At 35.0% G+C, this 14,764-nt stretch overlaps 4 protein-coding genes and 1 pseudogene across 4 annotated transcripts; 4 read left to right on the forward strand and 1 right to left on the reverse strand.

Moving 5' to 3' along the window:
* Window positions 1-2,613: 2,613 nt before the first annotated feature.
* On the reverse strand, window positions 2,614-5,251 carry LOC110822417 (protein STRICTOSIDINE SYNTHASE-LIKE 7-like). Its single transcript, XM_022052538.2, has 5 exons — window positions 4,954-5,251; window positions 3,867-4,458; window positions 3,331-3,638; window positions 3,075-3,207; window positions 2,614-2,994 (listed from the first exon to the last, which is right to left on the reverse strand). The coding sequence occupies exons 2-5, from the start codon at window positions 4,326-4,328 to the stop codon at window positions 2,716-2,718; spliced, it is 1,182 nt and encodes a 393-aa protein (XP_021908230.1). The 5' UTR covers window positions 4,329-4,458; window positions 4,954-5,251; the 3' UTR covers window positions 2,614-2,715.
* Window positions 5,252-6,065: 814 nt separating this feature from the next.
* On the forward strand, window positions 6,066-6,675 carry LOC110822517 (protein NOI4 pseudogene; annotated as a pseudogene).
* Window positions 6,676-7,917: 1,242 nt separating this feature from the next.
* Window positions 7,918-9,097, forward strand: LOC110822519 (uncharacterized). Its single transcript, XM_022052653.2, has one exon. It carries the CDS (start codon window positions 8,150-8,152, stop codon window positions 9,029-9,031), a length of 882 nt encoding a protein of 293 aa, XP_021908345.1. The 5' UTR covers window positions 7,918-8,149; the 3' UTR covers window positions 9,032-9,097.
* Window positions 9,098-10,283: 1,186 nt separating this feature from the next.
* LOC110822522 (uncharacterized) lies at window positions 10,284-11,463 on the forward strand. The gene has a single exon (XM_022052656.2). The coding sequence runs from the start codon at window positions 10,310-10,312 to the stop codon at window positions 11,273-11,275; it is 966 nt and encodes a 321-aa protein (XP_021908348.1). The 5' UTR covers window positions 10,284-10,309; the 3' UTR covers window positions 11,276-11,463.
* Window positions 11,464-12,277: 814 nt separating this feature from the next.
* On the forward strand, window positions 12,278-14,573 carry LOC110822307 (Regulator of Vps4 activity in the MVB pathway protein). The gene is made up of 7 exons (XM_022052391.2): window positions 12,278-12,454; window positions 12,649-12,781; window positions 12,970-13,073; window positions 13,147-13,318; window positions 13,457-13,597; window positions 13,679-13,740; window positions 13,817-14,573. Exons 1-7 carry the CDS (start codon window positions 12,363-12,365, stop codon window positions 14,310-14,312), a joined length of 1,200 nt encoding a protein of 399 aa, XP_021908083.1. The 5' UTR covers window positions 12,278-12,362; the 3' UTR covers window positions 14,313-14,573.
* Window positions 14,574-14,764: the final 191 nt, after the last annotated feature.

The following is a 14,764-nucleotide window of genomic DNA, read 5'->3' on the forward strand; positions in this document are numbered from 1 at the left end:
TCATTTTCTACTCTTACTTTAAACTTTTAGAATACGCTAATAACTTCAAGTTTGAATTTCAGAAAGAAAATCCAACATATTCTTATTAGATTATCAATAAATAAAATGTAATATAAGATATCGTTGAGAGAGTGCGTCCTCATTAGACTTGCAAGATCAGTGTGCATCAGCAGCAATTTTTTTGTTGCTCTCCAATTTGATTTTGGAAATGAATGTCTATGATGCTTTCTAATTTGACACGCTTTGCAGTGGGGTAAATCACTGTTGAGAGCAGATAAATCCCTTGCCATTTGCTTTAAATTTAGCCTGAGCATTCCTTGATGATGGTAATGACCAAGCCTTTTGTGTCAAATTTAAGTCACACTTTCCTTTACTGCATAAGTTGATTCTTCTTTCTTCATAAGATCCAATATAAAGCATTTTTTTTTATCATTTTGATCTTGAAGATGTCCTGATTTGTTGCATCTTTAATCGAACAGTGACTGTCTTCAAAATACAATTTGAAGCCTTTCTCATTAGTTGACCAAAATTGAGCAAATTCTGGTTAATTCTAGGAACGTAGAGTACGTCATAAATCAGTTTCGCACATGCACACCCTGTGATTAAAACTGTTCCTTTTCCTTTGATTGCGATGTAATCTCCATTTTCAATCCTGACCTTTGTAGATTCTGTACTTCTCAGTTCTTTGAAAATATTTTTGTCATATGTCATGTGGTTTGTGCAACCACTACCAGTAAAGCAGGTTTCCCTTAATTCATAACTTGTGAAACATGTTGCAACAAAAAGCTAGTCCTCCTTCTAATCAGCAGTTTGTGCTTTCATGTTATACTGTTGAATCTTAACTTTACAAATCACATACATGAGAATTATATAAGAACAAGAACAATCTTGGATTCAAAATGGATTTCTTTTGACTAATAAGACTCTTCCAATTCCAATTACAATACTCGTAGAGACAGAACCTTAATAAATGCAAAGAAGAGGTATCTTTTATCCAGTACCGAAGGGTTTGAACCAAGGTTTCCAGATGGATGGGGTAAGGTATTAGTACATCTAACACATAATTTAAATGTGAAAATGTGTCCTCTAAAAAGGGAAATATTGAATGAATTGATTGTAAATTATGAGATTTTGCTGGTCCTTTTCCTTTTAAGGAGGATACTAATCTTAGGAAAAATGAAATTTCCGCAATCACTGCAAATACCGCCGATATCATTTCATAATACAAATTATTGTTGTGACCAAAATACAGCTTCGTGACTGGTTTAATTGCATTTGCTGCATTTTACATCAGGTCTTCTCTAACACCGAAAAGGAGGGTGGCCTTTTTTGCCACAATGATGACATGGTGAGTGATTTCCACTAGCATTTCTACCTTTTCGTTTACTTTATTAGCACCTGCTTCACCACCAGTATTTGTCTTCTTATTATTCTTCTTTTTATTCTTCATATTATTTTAATACTTCATAGGCAAAGCTCCCTCAACTGCTCCTTCCTGCCTCATGACCCTTCTCTGTTCTTGTGCTTATAAGCATTTAAGAATTATGCAAGAGAGATTTTTGATAAATTTTTTGTCTTCTAAGGTTGAAATTATAGCCTCAAATTTTTCAGACACCGTTACTAGTAGTTTTTCAACGATCCTCGAGTTGAGTAGACCAAAATCGAACAATATCACTTTATTGCTAATGCTTAGAAGCTTGTCAAAATACTCGTTGATTGTTTCTAACTCCTTCATCTTCTGTAGTTGAAAATCTCATATCAAATTCAACACTTGCATCCATTTGATTCTCTCATCACCTTCATACTCTGATTTGAGATAATCTCAAATTGCTTTTGTTGATTTGAGCAACATGACTCAGGTAAAAATGGTTGATGATACTGCTGCAAATAGACAAGGCTTTGCCTTTGACTTTTTTGTCTTTTTTTCTTTGTGATTTTTAATATGCGTCATTGTGGGATTATTTGGTAGTAGAGAAATCTCGTAGTCATCTTCTACTACTTCCCAAAGGTCCAATGCATCTAGATAGACATTCATCTTCACAGCCCAGATCTGATAATTTTCACCATAAAAAATAGGAGTGATCGACGAGAAGTTGGATTATGCATCCATGACAGCTACTTGAAATCAATTTAGAACTCTTACAGGTCTGATACCAATTGTTGTTAGAGTGAAGTTGCAACAGAAAAACAAAGACAATTTTATGGAGAAATTTAGTTTTTATTGAATTCAAAACATACATTATATAGATTTGAAATTAACTAACCACTAAATTCATGATCCTAAAAATAGATCGTGATCACAAGATAAATCAGAAAATAGGAAGCATTGCTTTGAAATTTTCAAATTTAAACATAAGCAGAATTGTTAATGTGGCAAACATTCTAAACACCACTTCTAACAATATCGTCTAATCCTTAAACTAGAATGTAGCAGTACATGATGTGTTTAAGTTGACTGTTCTACAAGCCCAAATGACACTGTTTATTGCTTATAGCCCGTTTCTATCTTAACGTCTCTTAAACTTCATGCATGCATACTAATAAAAGAAGTCACACAAAATGAGCAATGATGTGGAGCTAGCTTGGTGAATCGTAAATACATTACAAAAGTACTTAAATATAATTAAACATGCTCTTGTTATTATCATCATCTTCTGAATATAGACAAGACGAGTCATGTTTGAAAAGTTTTTCTTTGAAGTGATAGTAATAGCATTAAGTGGAAGGACGAGCTGGATGTTGATCCAGATTCAGGCGAATAATGTGAGGATAGTGAAGAGAACCACAGTAAAGATGACTTCCTATCTTGATTCCACTCGAGATAAGCTTTAATCCAACATCGCCGTAATAAGCTATAGGTTTCCCTTCTACATCAACGGCAAAAACACCACTGTTTGTCTCCATTTGAGGTCGCAATTTCATCTTCTCCAACATTGCTACGACTTTTCTCACAAAAGGGTACTTGGTTGCTATGTTCCAAGGAGTTGTTACTGCCTGCATGCACTCATTCCATATGATATATATATATATATATAATATACTTTAAGATCATATAACAAAAAGTTGATAATTACCGTGGGCAATGCAATCCAATACAGGCCTTCTCCATCGTAACGAATGTTATCAGGCAAGCCAGGCAAATTATCAACAAATTTTTCTAAGCGTCCCTTCTTTTCTCCTTCTATGTAATATCTTCTACACCTTCTCCTGAACAAAAAATTGTTTAATTTATGATTAGATTTCCCACGTTAAAAATTAAATAGAGAAATAAGATAAAACTTATATCAATAATAAGGAATTTTGATTACGATGAGGAAGACAGTAACATACATGGGGGTCTCACAAAAGATGACATGAGTCTGGTCTGGAGAGACAGCAACGCCATTAGCAAAGTAGAGGTCAGAGACCAGAACTGTGGTGCGTTTGGTGGCTGGGTCAAAGCTCATAAACCGACCGTATGGCCTGCCTTCTAGAATATCCAACATATAATCTTTAAAGTTGTATTTGTAAGAAGCATCTGTGAAGTAAATTACACCGTTATCTGCTATATCTAGATGGTCAGTTAACTTAAATTTGACGCCGTCAGCTTCGTCCGTTAGCAGCTCCACTTCCCCGTCTCTGCTTATGTTCAGCAACCCCTAATCATATTTAAAACCAAATATAAACATAAATTAATTAATTTAATCTGAGAAGCATCGAGCTAATAAAGCTTGTAAGAATTTTATTTTAAATAATATATTTATAATCAATTTATGCCAGCTTCTTTAGTTGTATGTTTATTTAATGCTATCATTTCTTAAAATATGTACTACTTTTTCAATGCAATTTATGGGAAGATAATTGTCAAGTTGTTTCTGGATAAATACCCTGTAAGCATCGGCGACAATGACTTCGTCGTTGTGTCCAACAGCCACCCCGAGCGGCCTACCGCCGGTGTTGACCCACCTCTCCACCACCGAATCGCCAACCGAGTCATTCACCGTAACTCGCTTCACCCATCCGTCATAACACCCAGTGAAAATGACTCGCGATTTGCTGTCATAGGCGATGTCTTCTGGTCCCGGCAACTGCCCTGCGCCTACCATTTCCGCTCCCAGTAGCATCCGATTATTACACAAGGGAGATGTCAACGGGGGATGAGTCAACTCGTGGGTCAGCGGAATAGGCGCTGCGTCGAATTCGTCGAGTTGGTACATCACTATAGCGGCAATCGCAGGACCTATCAGCGAAAAGAGTAAAGCGAAGGGGAACAAGCTTTTCCTCCTTTTAAGAGGAGAGCTATCGTTCTTGCTTTTGCTCGGAGCTGAGTCAAAGTTTGAGTCGGACATCGTTGCCGCAGAGAGTGACTCGGTGGTGTAAACGACCGGTGGTGGAATGGCTCTTGTGTTGCTGAATATATATGATATATCCCAATAAAAAGTGGGCCGAGTCAAGGATTTGATCTTGCAGGTTTCTCCACTAATGCAAGAGACAAAATTAAAAAAAGGAAATAGAAAAAAACATATGTGATAAGGTAAGAAGATAAAGACAAAACGGTCTAGAAAATTTCGACCTCAATTAAAGAGCCACTGGGAAAAAACATTAACATTATCTTTTTCTCAGAAAAGGAAAAGACTTTTCTGGTTCGACTCTCCGTCCTAGTCTATATCTTCTTTCTTCAAAACCCAGAAGTTAAAAATGACCGGAGTTGCTCCCATTTGAAGAAACTACTGTATGAACTTTTTTGGGCAACAAAAGAAAGTGTAAAGTATGGAAGGGAAGTGAAGTCACCACTAAGGTCTGCTCAAGTGCAAGGAATCTACAGTTCAAGTTCTTCAAGTGAAAGATACTTGTAGTGATATAGACATAATCAAACTAATATCTAAAATCATAAGCATGTCAAATACAAATCTCAAGGGCTAAAATAAGTTGAAAAGCTTAAAGAAAAGATAAAGAGAGTAGAAAAATAAGAACTTTTGATGCTAGCCGCTAAATATTCTTATCTCCTCCAATCTCCAGCTGCCTTCTATGATTCTTTTCTCCTTTTCCTTTATATGCCCTCCATCTCGGTTTCGTGCCGAGAAAATATTCTCTTCAGCAACCTATCAGATTATATGAGGAGTTTGAAGCTGAATTTGATGAAAAAGAGATGAATAACGGGAAGGATTTGGTGAAATTTGCAGAAAAATAAGAAGAAGACTACTTCAGGAAGCTACGAGAGAGAAAAAAGAGAGCTTGAATTTGTAAAATTGTGGAAAATGATGAATCTATTCATTAACGAAAGTAAAAGGGGTATTTATACAGGAAAAATTAACTTATATCCAATTATATAATTGACTATATATATATATATAGTTAATTACAATTAACGCCAACTAATTCGTTGTAATACAACCTAAGATAATCTTGCTCCAGCGCCTCTATGCGAGTACAATGCATATTTTTCTCCTCCTTCACTGCCCATTAGCTCTTTAAAGGTTCAAATGGAATATTTTACCCAAAAGAAACAGAAAGAGTAAAAAATAAATGCTCAAATGCGAAAACTAGCAAAATTCTCAATAGAAACAGGTACCAGACATTGCTGGAAATAATCAACTCTTCCCACCTACATGTATGTATTACACAATGATATACGTATACGAAGAATAGTATGTATATATTCACGTACATATGTACGTGCGCAGAGCTTCATTGATCAGTGAGAACAACTGATTTTCCGCGAACAAAATGGAAATTGCAGGTTTCATGTGTTTAGTTTTGGGATGTGATGCAAGGTGGATTGAACTTAGGGAGAAAGAAGAAAACATTGACATGTTGAGGGTTGTTTATTTTCTATTTAGAGTCTTAGCTTAATTAAATGGAAGAAAATTGACATGTACCCATCATTTGCTTATACTTAGAATGTAATTCATCTTTCAAGTTGTCATAATTTTAAAGAAAAAGATCATCTTTATTAATACTAATTATATCTCTAGTTAAATTTTCTATTGCTATATATAGAGTAACAAATTGGCAACCGCAATATTTTCATTACCAATCTTAAATTATATATATATATATATATCTGTGTGTGTGTGTATGAGACTGCCAGGTAAAATGGGTGGCAAATGAATCCGGTAACTTGATAACAGAAGATCTCTCTGATGATTAAATACTTATCTTTTTACATAAAATCAATTAATGTTTACCATGGACGTCTTCTTCTTATCCCAGTGTTCGATACGAGTACAACATGATAAAACACCATATATATATATATATATTAACCGATCATCACTAATTAATCAATTCAGATCTCCACCTTTTTTCATTACTTAAAACTTTATTTCTTCAATCTTCTTCTCACTTTTTTCTCCCACAATTTATATATAATATTTTAATGGCATCAAACGGGAATGGCAGATCTCTTCCTAGATTTGGTGAGTGGGATGTGAACGATCCGGCTTCGGCTGAAGGCTTCACCGTGATATTCAGCAAGGCCAGAGATGATAAAAGGACTGGCGGGGTTGCCGCTAACTCAGTATCTCAGAGGAAACAAGATGAGAAACCCTTGAAAAAGTGGCTTTGTTTTACTATTGCATCATGAGACCTAAGGATTTATATGCATTTCACTAAATCCATTACGTTATTAATGTCTCTCAAGTATATTGATAACATTATATCAGATTTCTGGATTCGAAGCATGTGTTTAGTTTATTTTGATTCTATATACAACTTTCGTTTTTACCATTAAGTTAAAATTTGTGTTCTTCGATAATAAAAACAAGAATAAAAGGAGAATCAAGATGTAATATAAAATAGAACATATATGTGTAACTATTGGGTTAAATCTGGTTGAAAACTACCGCATGCTTGCAATTGCATGAGTGTACAACGTTCAATCATTATGGAAATCAATATAACAAGGCCAAAATGCCATATGCATTTGTACGGTCACATGGTGCTCGTATAACCCATTTTTCAAGCAACTGCAGATGTGCAATGAATCTAATCTATCGGATCTCTAACCCATTACTTATTTGATTTTTTTTCTATTACAATATAGTAAAATTCAATACAAAAGATTAGTTCCATACTAAAAAAATTTCCTTCGGAATTTATAACCATGTTCTTGTCATAAAACAGACTTATTTTATTATAACTCATCACAAAAGAAATGATTTGTTAAAAGACTCAGTTTCTTTGTCTAAATAGTTTGAACAGCACTGCAGAGAAACCAGAAGACAAGGAGAATAAAGCTTTGTTCTGGGTATGGCAAGTAATTTATAAATACGTTTAATTTTTCCATTGTCATAGCCCTGTCGATATTTGGCGAGCATTCTGATTTCTGAATAACAAACAAAGTTAAACAAGAAAAAAAAAAGAAAGAAAAGAACACTCTTATATTCTCTGCTTACTCTGCCGCTTTGTCGCCCAAGAAATAAACTTTAACTGTTCCAACTATCAGACTATGTGCATTGCATGGCTTTTTGCAGGCAATTTTAGATAAAGTTGTAAGCTGTTTTTGGAGCAAATATGGGTCATTTTCTCTGTGTAATTCTTCATGTAAGCCTAGATTCATAGCATTCTCACCAATTTTTTTACGTCTACAGTATCTTATCTTTAGCAAAGGCTGGTCGAAATTGGGGCTCTTTGAAGAGAGACATAAGCTACAAACCATTAATATTAAATTCTTAATTAATATATTCGTTTTTTATAAGAGATTATATATTTGAGTTGAACTGTATTCTTGTGTGTTCTTATCTATAAGCTATTTTTTATTGCGTTATAATTATTGATGATTATGTATTATAAGTTTATGATTTTTTTTTCATTGAGAAATTACATGATGCAATTTGCTTACTAATTGATAAATTTTTGGGCAATCCCTAATAAGACTAACTTCCCTTTCATTGCTGTTGATAATTAATTATAGAATAAAAGGGAATAATGGTTGAGGATAATGGATTTGATGATTGGGGGAGGCAAGGAGGCAATAATAAGGCGGTGTTATATGCTGTTTACCCATTCAGAACAGTATTTAAAACCATAAGATAAGATTAAAGAAATAGAAAGAGGAGACCCACATGCTGCACGACAAGGCTAATTGGATTCCCTCTTTGACTCATAAATAGATGAAGCCATTTCCATTCAAACCATCAGCGATGCAAAATTGTTTCACCAGAAAAACATGGCGGCAACATCATCTTCTTCATTCACTCAACTGCACCAACCTCTGAGGTCCATTAGCTTGCCCTCCAGAATACACCCAACTTGCCTTAAATTTGAAGCAGCATTAACCCACCTCAAACAAATCTGTCCAAGCTGTCCCAGAAGATCAGTTGTTTCTGGGGCTGACAAACTTGAAATTAGGCTAATTGGTCTGGCGGAGTTGTACAATATTGTCCAGGAAATCTTTCACTCTCCCCACAAAAAACTTGCACTCTTACGTTACCAAAATGGGAAGCTAGTGGAGGATGCACTTAATGGATCAGCTATATTGCTAGACACTTGTGACACTGCAAGGAATATAGTGTTGACAACGAAAGAACATGTGCAGAGGCTGCAATCCGCTTTGCGTAGAAGGGCGAGGCAAGATTACTCAAGCGACGTAAATGCTTATATTAGTTTCAGAAAGAAAGCGAAAAGGGAGATTGTTAAAACCCTTGGAGCTTTAAAGAAAATGGAGAGCAAAGGCTATCTCTGTCCTCTCGTGGATGCAGATGATGATCAAATGATAGTGATCAAAATTTTAAGAGAAGCAACAGCCATTACCGTCTCCATTTTCAGGTCTCTTTTGGTATTCTTGCAGTATTCGACAAAGACAAAGCCATTAATGATCTCAAAGTTGATTCCTTTGAGACCATCATCATCTGAGATCATAATCAATGAGGTGGAGAGAGTGGATTTCGCTCTCTGCAAGAATGCCACATGGACCCAAGTTGAAACGATTCACGACATGCTACACACTCTTTCGTCTCGCGTTCATGGACTAGAGGCCGGATTAGATTTCGTGTTTAAGTCTCTTGTTCAAAATAGAGTTTCTTTCCTTAACATCCTCACTAGTTTCTAGCTTCATTTGGCTTAGCATCCACATTTTAAGGATCTGCTAGCAATTGTTCCAAACAATTCTTTTAAGAATGTTAACGTTATATACTGATAAGGTATTTAATACAAGTGAATCTCAAAATTTGTGGAGTACAAATTTGATCCATTTTATTATAATTGTTAATCAAACTATATCATATGATTATAATATCGAAAAGAAAAAAAAAATTTAAAATCTATCTCAGTAAATCATTCTGCAAATATTTATTTCTATATAATTTAATAAATTTTAAATGTCAATTAGTCACTAGATTTTGGCCAACTTTTCATATAGTTCCAAATAAATTTTTTTGTTACAAATTAGTTCTCAATTTCGTTTTCAAATTTTCTCTTGTTTCAAAAATTAAGAATGGTTTTGAAGATTCTACGTGCTGAAAATTTTCATGTCACTGTTAATTAAGCAATTGTGAGTATTTCAGTGGAAACCGACGTGTCAGCTGGAGACGAAGCTGACAAGGACTTATACCATTAAGTTGAATTGCCGTTCACTCCATCTTCCAGCTCCAATGCTCTCGTTAATCGACAAGATATTTGGTATCAGCAAAATTCATGCTTTAAACGAGAGGATTGACCCAGTTTGCCAGAGTGTATTTGGAATAATAATATATATCAAGGCAGTAGGATTCATGAATTATGCATAGGAAGGAAATTGTGTATCTCATTTTGATTCTGCAATCAACCAAATCATGTAGCAAGGTGAAGGGACATGCCACTCGTGCATCCATGAATAAATCTTGTTCAAAAATAATTGAAGTAAATAATTTATGGTTGCAGATCTCCATGTGTTTTTCTTTAATGGCGGCCACCAACTTCCAAGCACCGTCGGGAAACATATAAACAGTCGGCCAGAGCCGAAGGGCCATGGGCGGTGGTGCACGACTCACGTAATAAATATTCTACTCTTTCTTTTTTATTTGTCATGAAAATAAAACAAAATCCAATCTTGGGTACAAAACAAAATATTAAATTAATTTTTTTATATTATTTTAAAAAAGAAATAAAGAACCCAGTTACATGTTTTTTGAATCAAAACTAATAAATAAATAAATAAAATTATTAATTTGTTGGTGTGTGAACCAAGAATCTTTGGTTATAGTGGTTTCCATTCCCCATGAGATAAAGATCATGGGTTCAATCTTTTGGGAGAAGCCCTTTAATTTAAAAGAAAAATGGAAAATTGGTGTGTGTGTGTGTATATATATATATGCGTGCACGAGCACAACCCATTAGCTTCTCTTCAAAAATGGAAAGAGAGAAAATGACTGCTACTTTCTCATCTCCCAAACAGTATAATGTTCGATCCGTTAGCTTCCCGTCTAGATCACATCCAAACACTAACAAGATTGAAGAAGAGCTCAACAAGCTTACGTCTTTAGATTTATCTTCTTCATCAATTCCCGCCCCTGAAACAATCTTTGCCGCTCTCTCCGGTCTCACAAACTTGTACAAACACGTCTCTGATCTTTTCAACTTGCCTGCAAATCAACAAGCTCTAGCTCACCACCCTCAGCACAAGACATTAATGGTGAGTGAACTCTTAGATGGGTCTGTAACATTCTTAGATATCTGTGGCAAAACCAGAGACATTCTTTTGCTGATCAAACAAAGTGCTCGTGAACTCCAATCAGCTCTTCGGCGCAAAAAGGGTGGAGATTGGAGCATCGACTGCTACATCGGTGCTTATGTTTCTTCAAGGAAGAAGACGAAGAAGGAGATTACCAAGTCTCTCGCATCACTTAAACAAATGGAGAACATAACTCCTCTGATATTAGATCTAAACGATCACCTTTCTGCCATTGTTAAAGTGGTTAGAGAAGCGAGTTTGGTGACTCGTTCGATCTTTCGCTCTCTCCTGTTGTTCTTGTCGGTGCCAGCATCTAAGCCGAAGTCGGCGACGAGGTGGTCCTTGATTTTGAAGCTCGTGAGCAAAAGGGTGGGTGCAGGGAATGAAACCCATCAGCCGGAGGTGGTAATCAAGAAAAATGAGCTGGAGAGTGTAGGTGTCGAGATCAGGAAATTATTGATGGCGAAAGATGTAAGCGAAGAAGATGATGATGATGATGATGAAGCAGAGAAGATTCGATCGACACTACTTACCAGATTAGAGGGCGTAGATATTATGATTGAAGATTTTGAGAAGAGAGTAGAGTGGTTGTTCAGGCGAACGATCGAGGCCAGAGTCTCTCTTTTGAACAGTCTTTCTACCTAGATTGGAATTCGGATTTTATAGGATCTGCAAAATGTTCTTCTTTAATTGGAAATATATAAATGTTGCTATATACATATATGGATGGATATACATATGTACGTGAATCCAAACGTATAGTGAACTTTGAGGCTTCTAGCCTCAGCTTGTATTGTATAGCTTAATGCCACAAGCTACTCCTTTGTGATCCATTAGAATTTTACTTTAATAACGCTTTTTATTTTTATTCTCTTGACATGTAAAAATAATTATTCAGACAAGCACCTTCATAAATATTAAATAGTAAAATATAACTTTTAAATAAAGCCAGATGCATATATTAAAAAATATATATTATTATATATTTTTTATTAATAAGTGAATCAACTATATAAACAATTATAAGTTCAAGTTGAATTTATTTTTATATATTTTTATTTAAAAATTATATTTTGAGAAATGAAATTTTGAATTCAGTAAAATAATCCAAATAAGTAAATAATTTCAAATGCTTTAATCCAATTTAGCACAAATTTTTATATATAAAGTTAATGATTATTATTTTCAACGAACTTATATTGTTCAAAAATTATGATTTTAATTTAAAATAATTTTAGAATATAGTTTAACGGTAAAAGTAATTGATAGATTAAAATGATAATTTTTTAATGCAATGTAATGGTTCGCTTTAAATAGAAGAATTGCATGTGATTTAAGATATATACTCTTACCAATTAACTTATGTTTCTTATTTTGTTTGCAATAACTTAATTATTTTTATAGGACTTATTTAAATTGTATAAATATAATTAAAATCGTAATATTTTTTAAAAAAAATGGTATTTTAGTGTTTTAGGTCTGAATTTCTATTAAAAATTTCTAATTGAAATTTAAATTTGTTGTAAAGATAATCCAAATATATATATAAATAAATTGTAAGCAAAATAGAAATATATATATATATATATATATATATACATAACGGCTATTTTTGACTTTTTCAAAACTTTAATATGCTGCTGAGCTGAGCATGTAGTGCGTGGGTCCTTAAACAACCGACCGTTACCTTCCATCCGCGCTCTCTGCTTGTTCTTTTACGCACCCCGGAGCCATGACCGTGGCAAGCGCGGCCACAGCCAAAACCAAGAAGCTAATGAAGTTCAGCCTCTCCCTTTTCCGTCGAGGTTTCAACCCCTCCAAATGGTAATCTTCTCTATCAATCCAAACTTTTTGTTATTGGCTTCACTTTTCTTTTTCCTTCTGTTTTCTCGGGAACCAAACATCACAAAAACCTTGTGTTTTCTTTTTCCTTTTTTTTTTTTTTTTGTATAGTTTGCCTTGATTTGGTGTTAATGGTATTTACATATTATATTTTTTTCGAATAAAAAAAAAAAAAGCAAAACGGCGGCGAAGATGGCGGTTGCTCGGATAAAGCTGCTAAGGAACAAAAGGCAGGCGGTGGTGAAGCAAATGAGGCGTGATATCGCTTCGCTTCTGCAGTCTGGTCAGGATTCCACTGCTCGCATCAGGGTATCTCTGTTCTCTCTCTGTCTGTCTCTGTCTCTTTTTTCAAATCTAATGAAAGTAAATTGCGTACCTCATTTGGAGTTCGATACAAACTTTTCTTGGAATTTTTATACATGCTGAATTTATTACGGGAAAATTATTTTGAGTTATCAAAATTGATATGACGGAAATAAGGTTTGACGACATTGTAGATTGAACACGTGATAAGAGAAGAGAACATTTTGGCTGCAAACGAGTTAATCGAGCTGTTTTGTGAACTAATTGTGGCCAGGCTTACCATAATTACCAAGCAGAGGTAAAAGAATGAACACCACAAGTTATATATACCTGCAGAAATGCGTTTCTTCTTACACTCCAACTTATTTCAGGGAATGCCCGGCAGATCTTAAAGAAGGGATTGCAAGTGTGATTTTTGCTGCACCAAGGTGCTCTGAAATTCCAGAACTAGCAGCACTTCGAGATGTTTTTCAAAACAAATATGGAGCGGACTTTGTCTCTGCTGCTACTGATCTGCGACCAAACTGTGGTGTGAATCGGATGGTAACCTTACTACGTATTTAAAACCATTGTTTTATTTATTTCTGGGATCATTGGTTTCTTTCAAACAATTGATTAGTAACATCAAGTACAAATTCAATGGTATCCTCTCCGGTTCCTAACACTGCGGTTTTGGTACAGTTGATTGATAAGCTCTCAGTCAGAACCCCAACCGGTGAAGTGAAGTTGAAAGTTATGAAAGAAATAGCCCAAGAACACAAGATTGATTGGGATATTACTGAATCGGAGAAGGAGCTTCTCAAACCTCCAGAAGAGCCAATAGTGTGTCATCTCTATCAAATGTACATATATTTACCTTTAAACCCCTTGTAAAACTAACACTAGCTTTCTCTCCATGCCTAGGAAGGACTGCGTACTTTCGTTAGCGCTTCCAGCTTACCAATTGAGCCAAAACAACCGACAAGGTAATTGACTTGAGATCTCGTTTCTCTGTATGCTTTCCAGTTGTTTGTAATGTAATTAATTCTGTTCTATCTACAGATCAATCAACAGCCAAGAAGGCGTCAAAATGGATTTTGAAGACACTGCATCAGCTGCTGAAGCAGCTGCAGAATCAGCCAAGCAAGCAATTGCTGCTGCCCAAGCTGCCGCATATCTGGCTACCAAAGCTTCTGGTTTTGATAAAAACTCAGTGAATTCCCAGTTTAAGAATCATCCGGGAAGGGTGCGTGAAACCAAGAGTTTCAGAACTACTACCCATGCAGAAGTGGGAAAAGTGTGTAGGAGGCACAGCTACAACGGCAACTCAGATATTAAGTTTGATGAATCTGATTGTGATGAAGAATCTGAAATGGAAGAACAAGTATTTGCACCTTCATTCGATGATGAAGAAGACCAAGTTCCTCATCACATTTCTGCTCCTCGTCCACCTCCAATACTTCCGGACACTCCAGGCCATTATTATGTTCATCCCAAGCTTCCGGATTATGATGCCTTAGCTGCTCGGTTTGAAGCTCTCAGATACCACAAACAGTGAAATTGCATCCCATTGCTTCATCAATCTTCAATGGTGTTCTCAAACATACCTTGCATTCCTTTTTGCTCCCTCGGATTGTCAGGAACCACATCACAATATAAACATTTACATGAAAGAACCCTTATCCAATAATAAGACTAATAGTTATTATATAATACTTTCTTGTTATGGGAATTAAAATGATATTGAATGATTTTTTACTTCTTTTAAACATTATTGTTATTATCATCACTACTAATAAAAATATTCACCCTTATGTTAGAGTTTTTTTTACTTTGCAGTTTTTATTTCTCAAATTCGTAGGCATTGTATGAAATATAAATAACAGTTAAAATTCAGACCATTGTTACAAAATAAACAGTAAAAGATGACATTAGTTTTCAAGGTAAAAATCAGACCATTTTGTTGAATTCTACAAAAAATGTATATCATGAATGAATAATAGATTGTAA

This window comes from Carica papaya, chromosome 4 (genome assembly GCF_054855325.1).
Source record: "Carica papaya isolate Zhongbai chromosome 4, ASM5485532v1, whole genome shotgun sequence".
NCBI lineage: Eukaryota > Viridiplantae > Streptophyta > Magnoliopsida > Brassicales > Caricaceae > Carica > Carica papaya.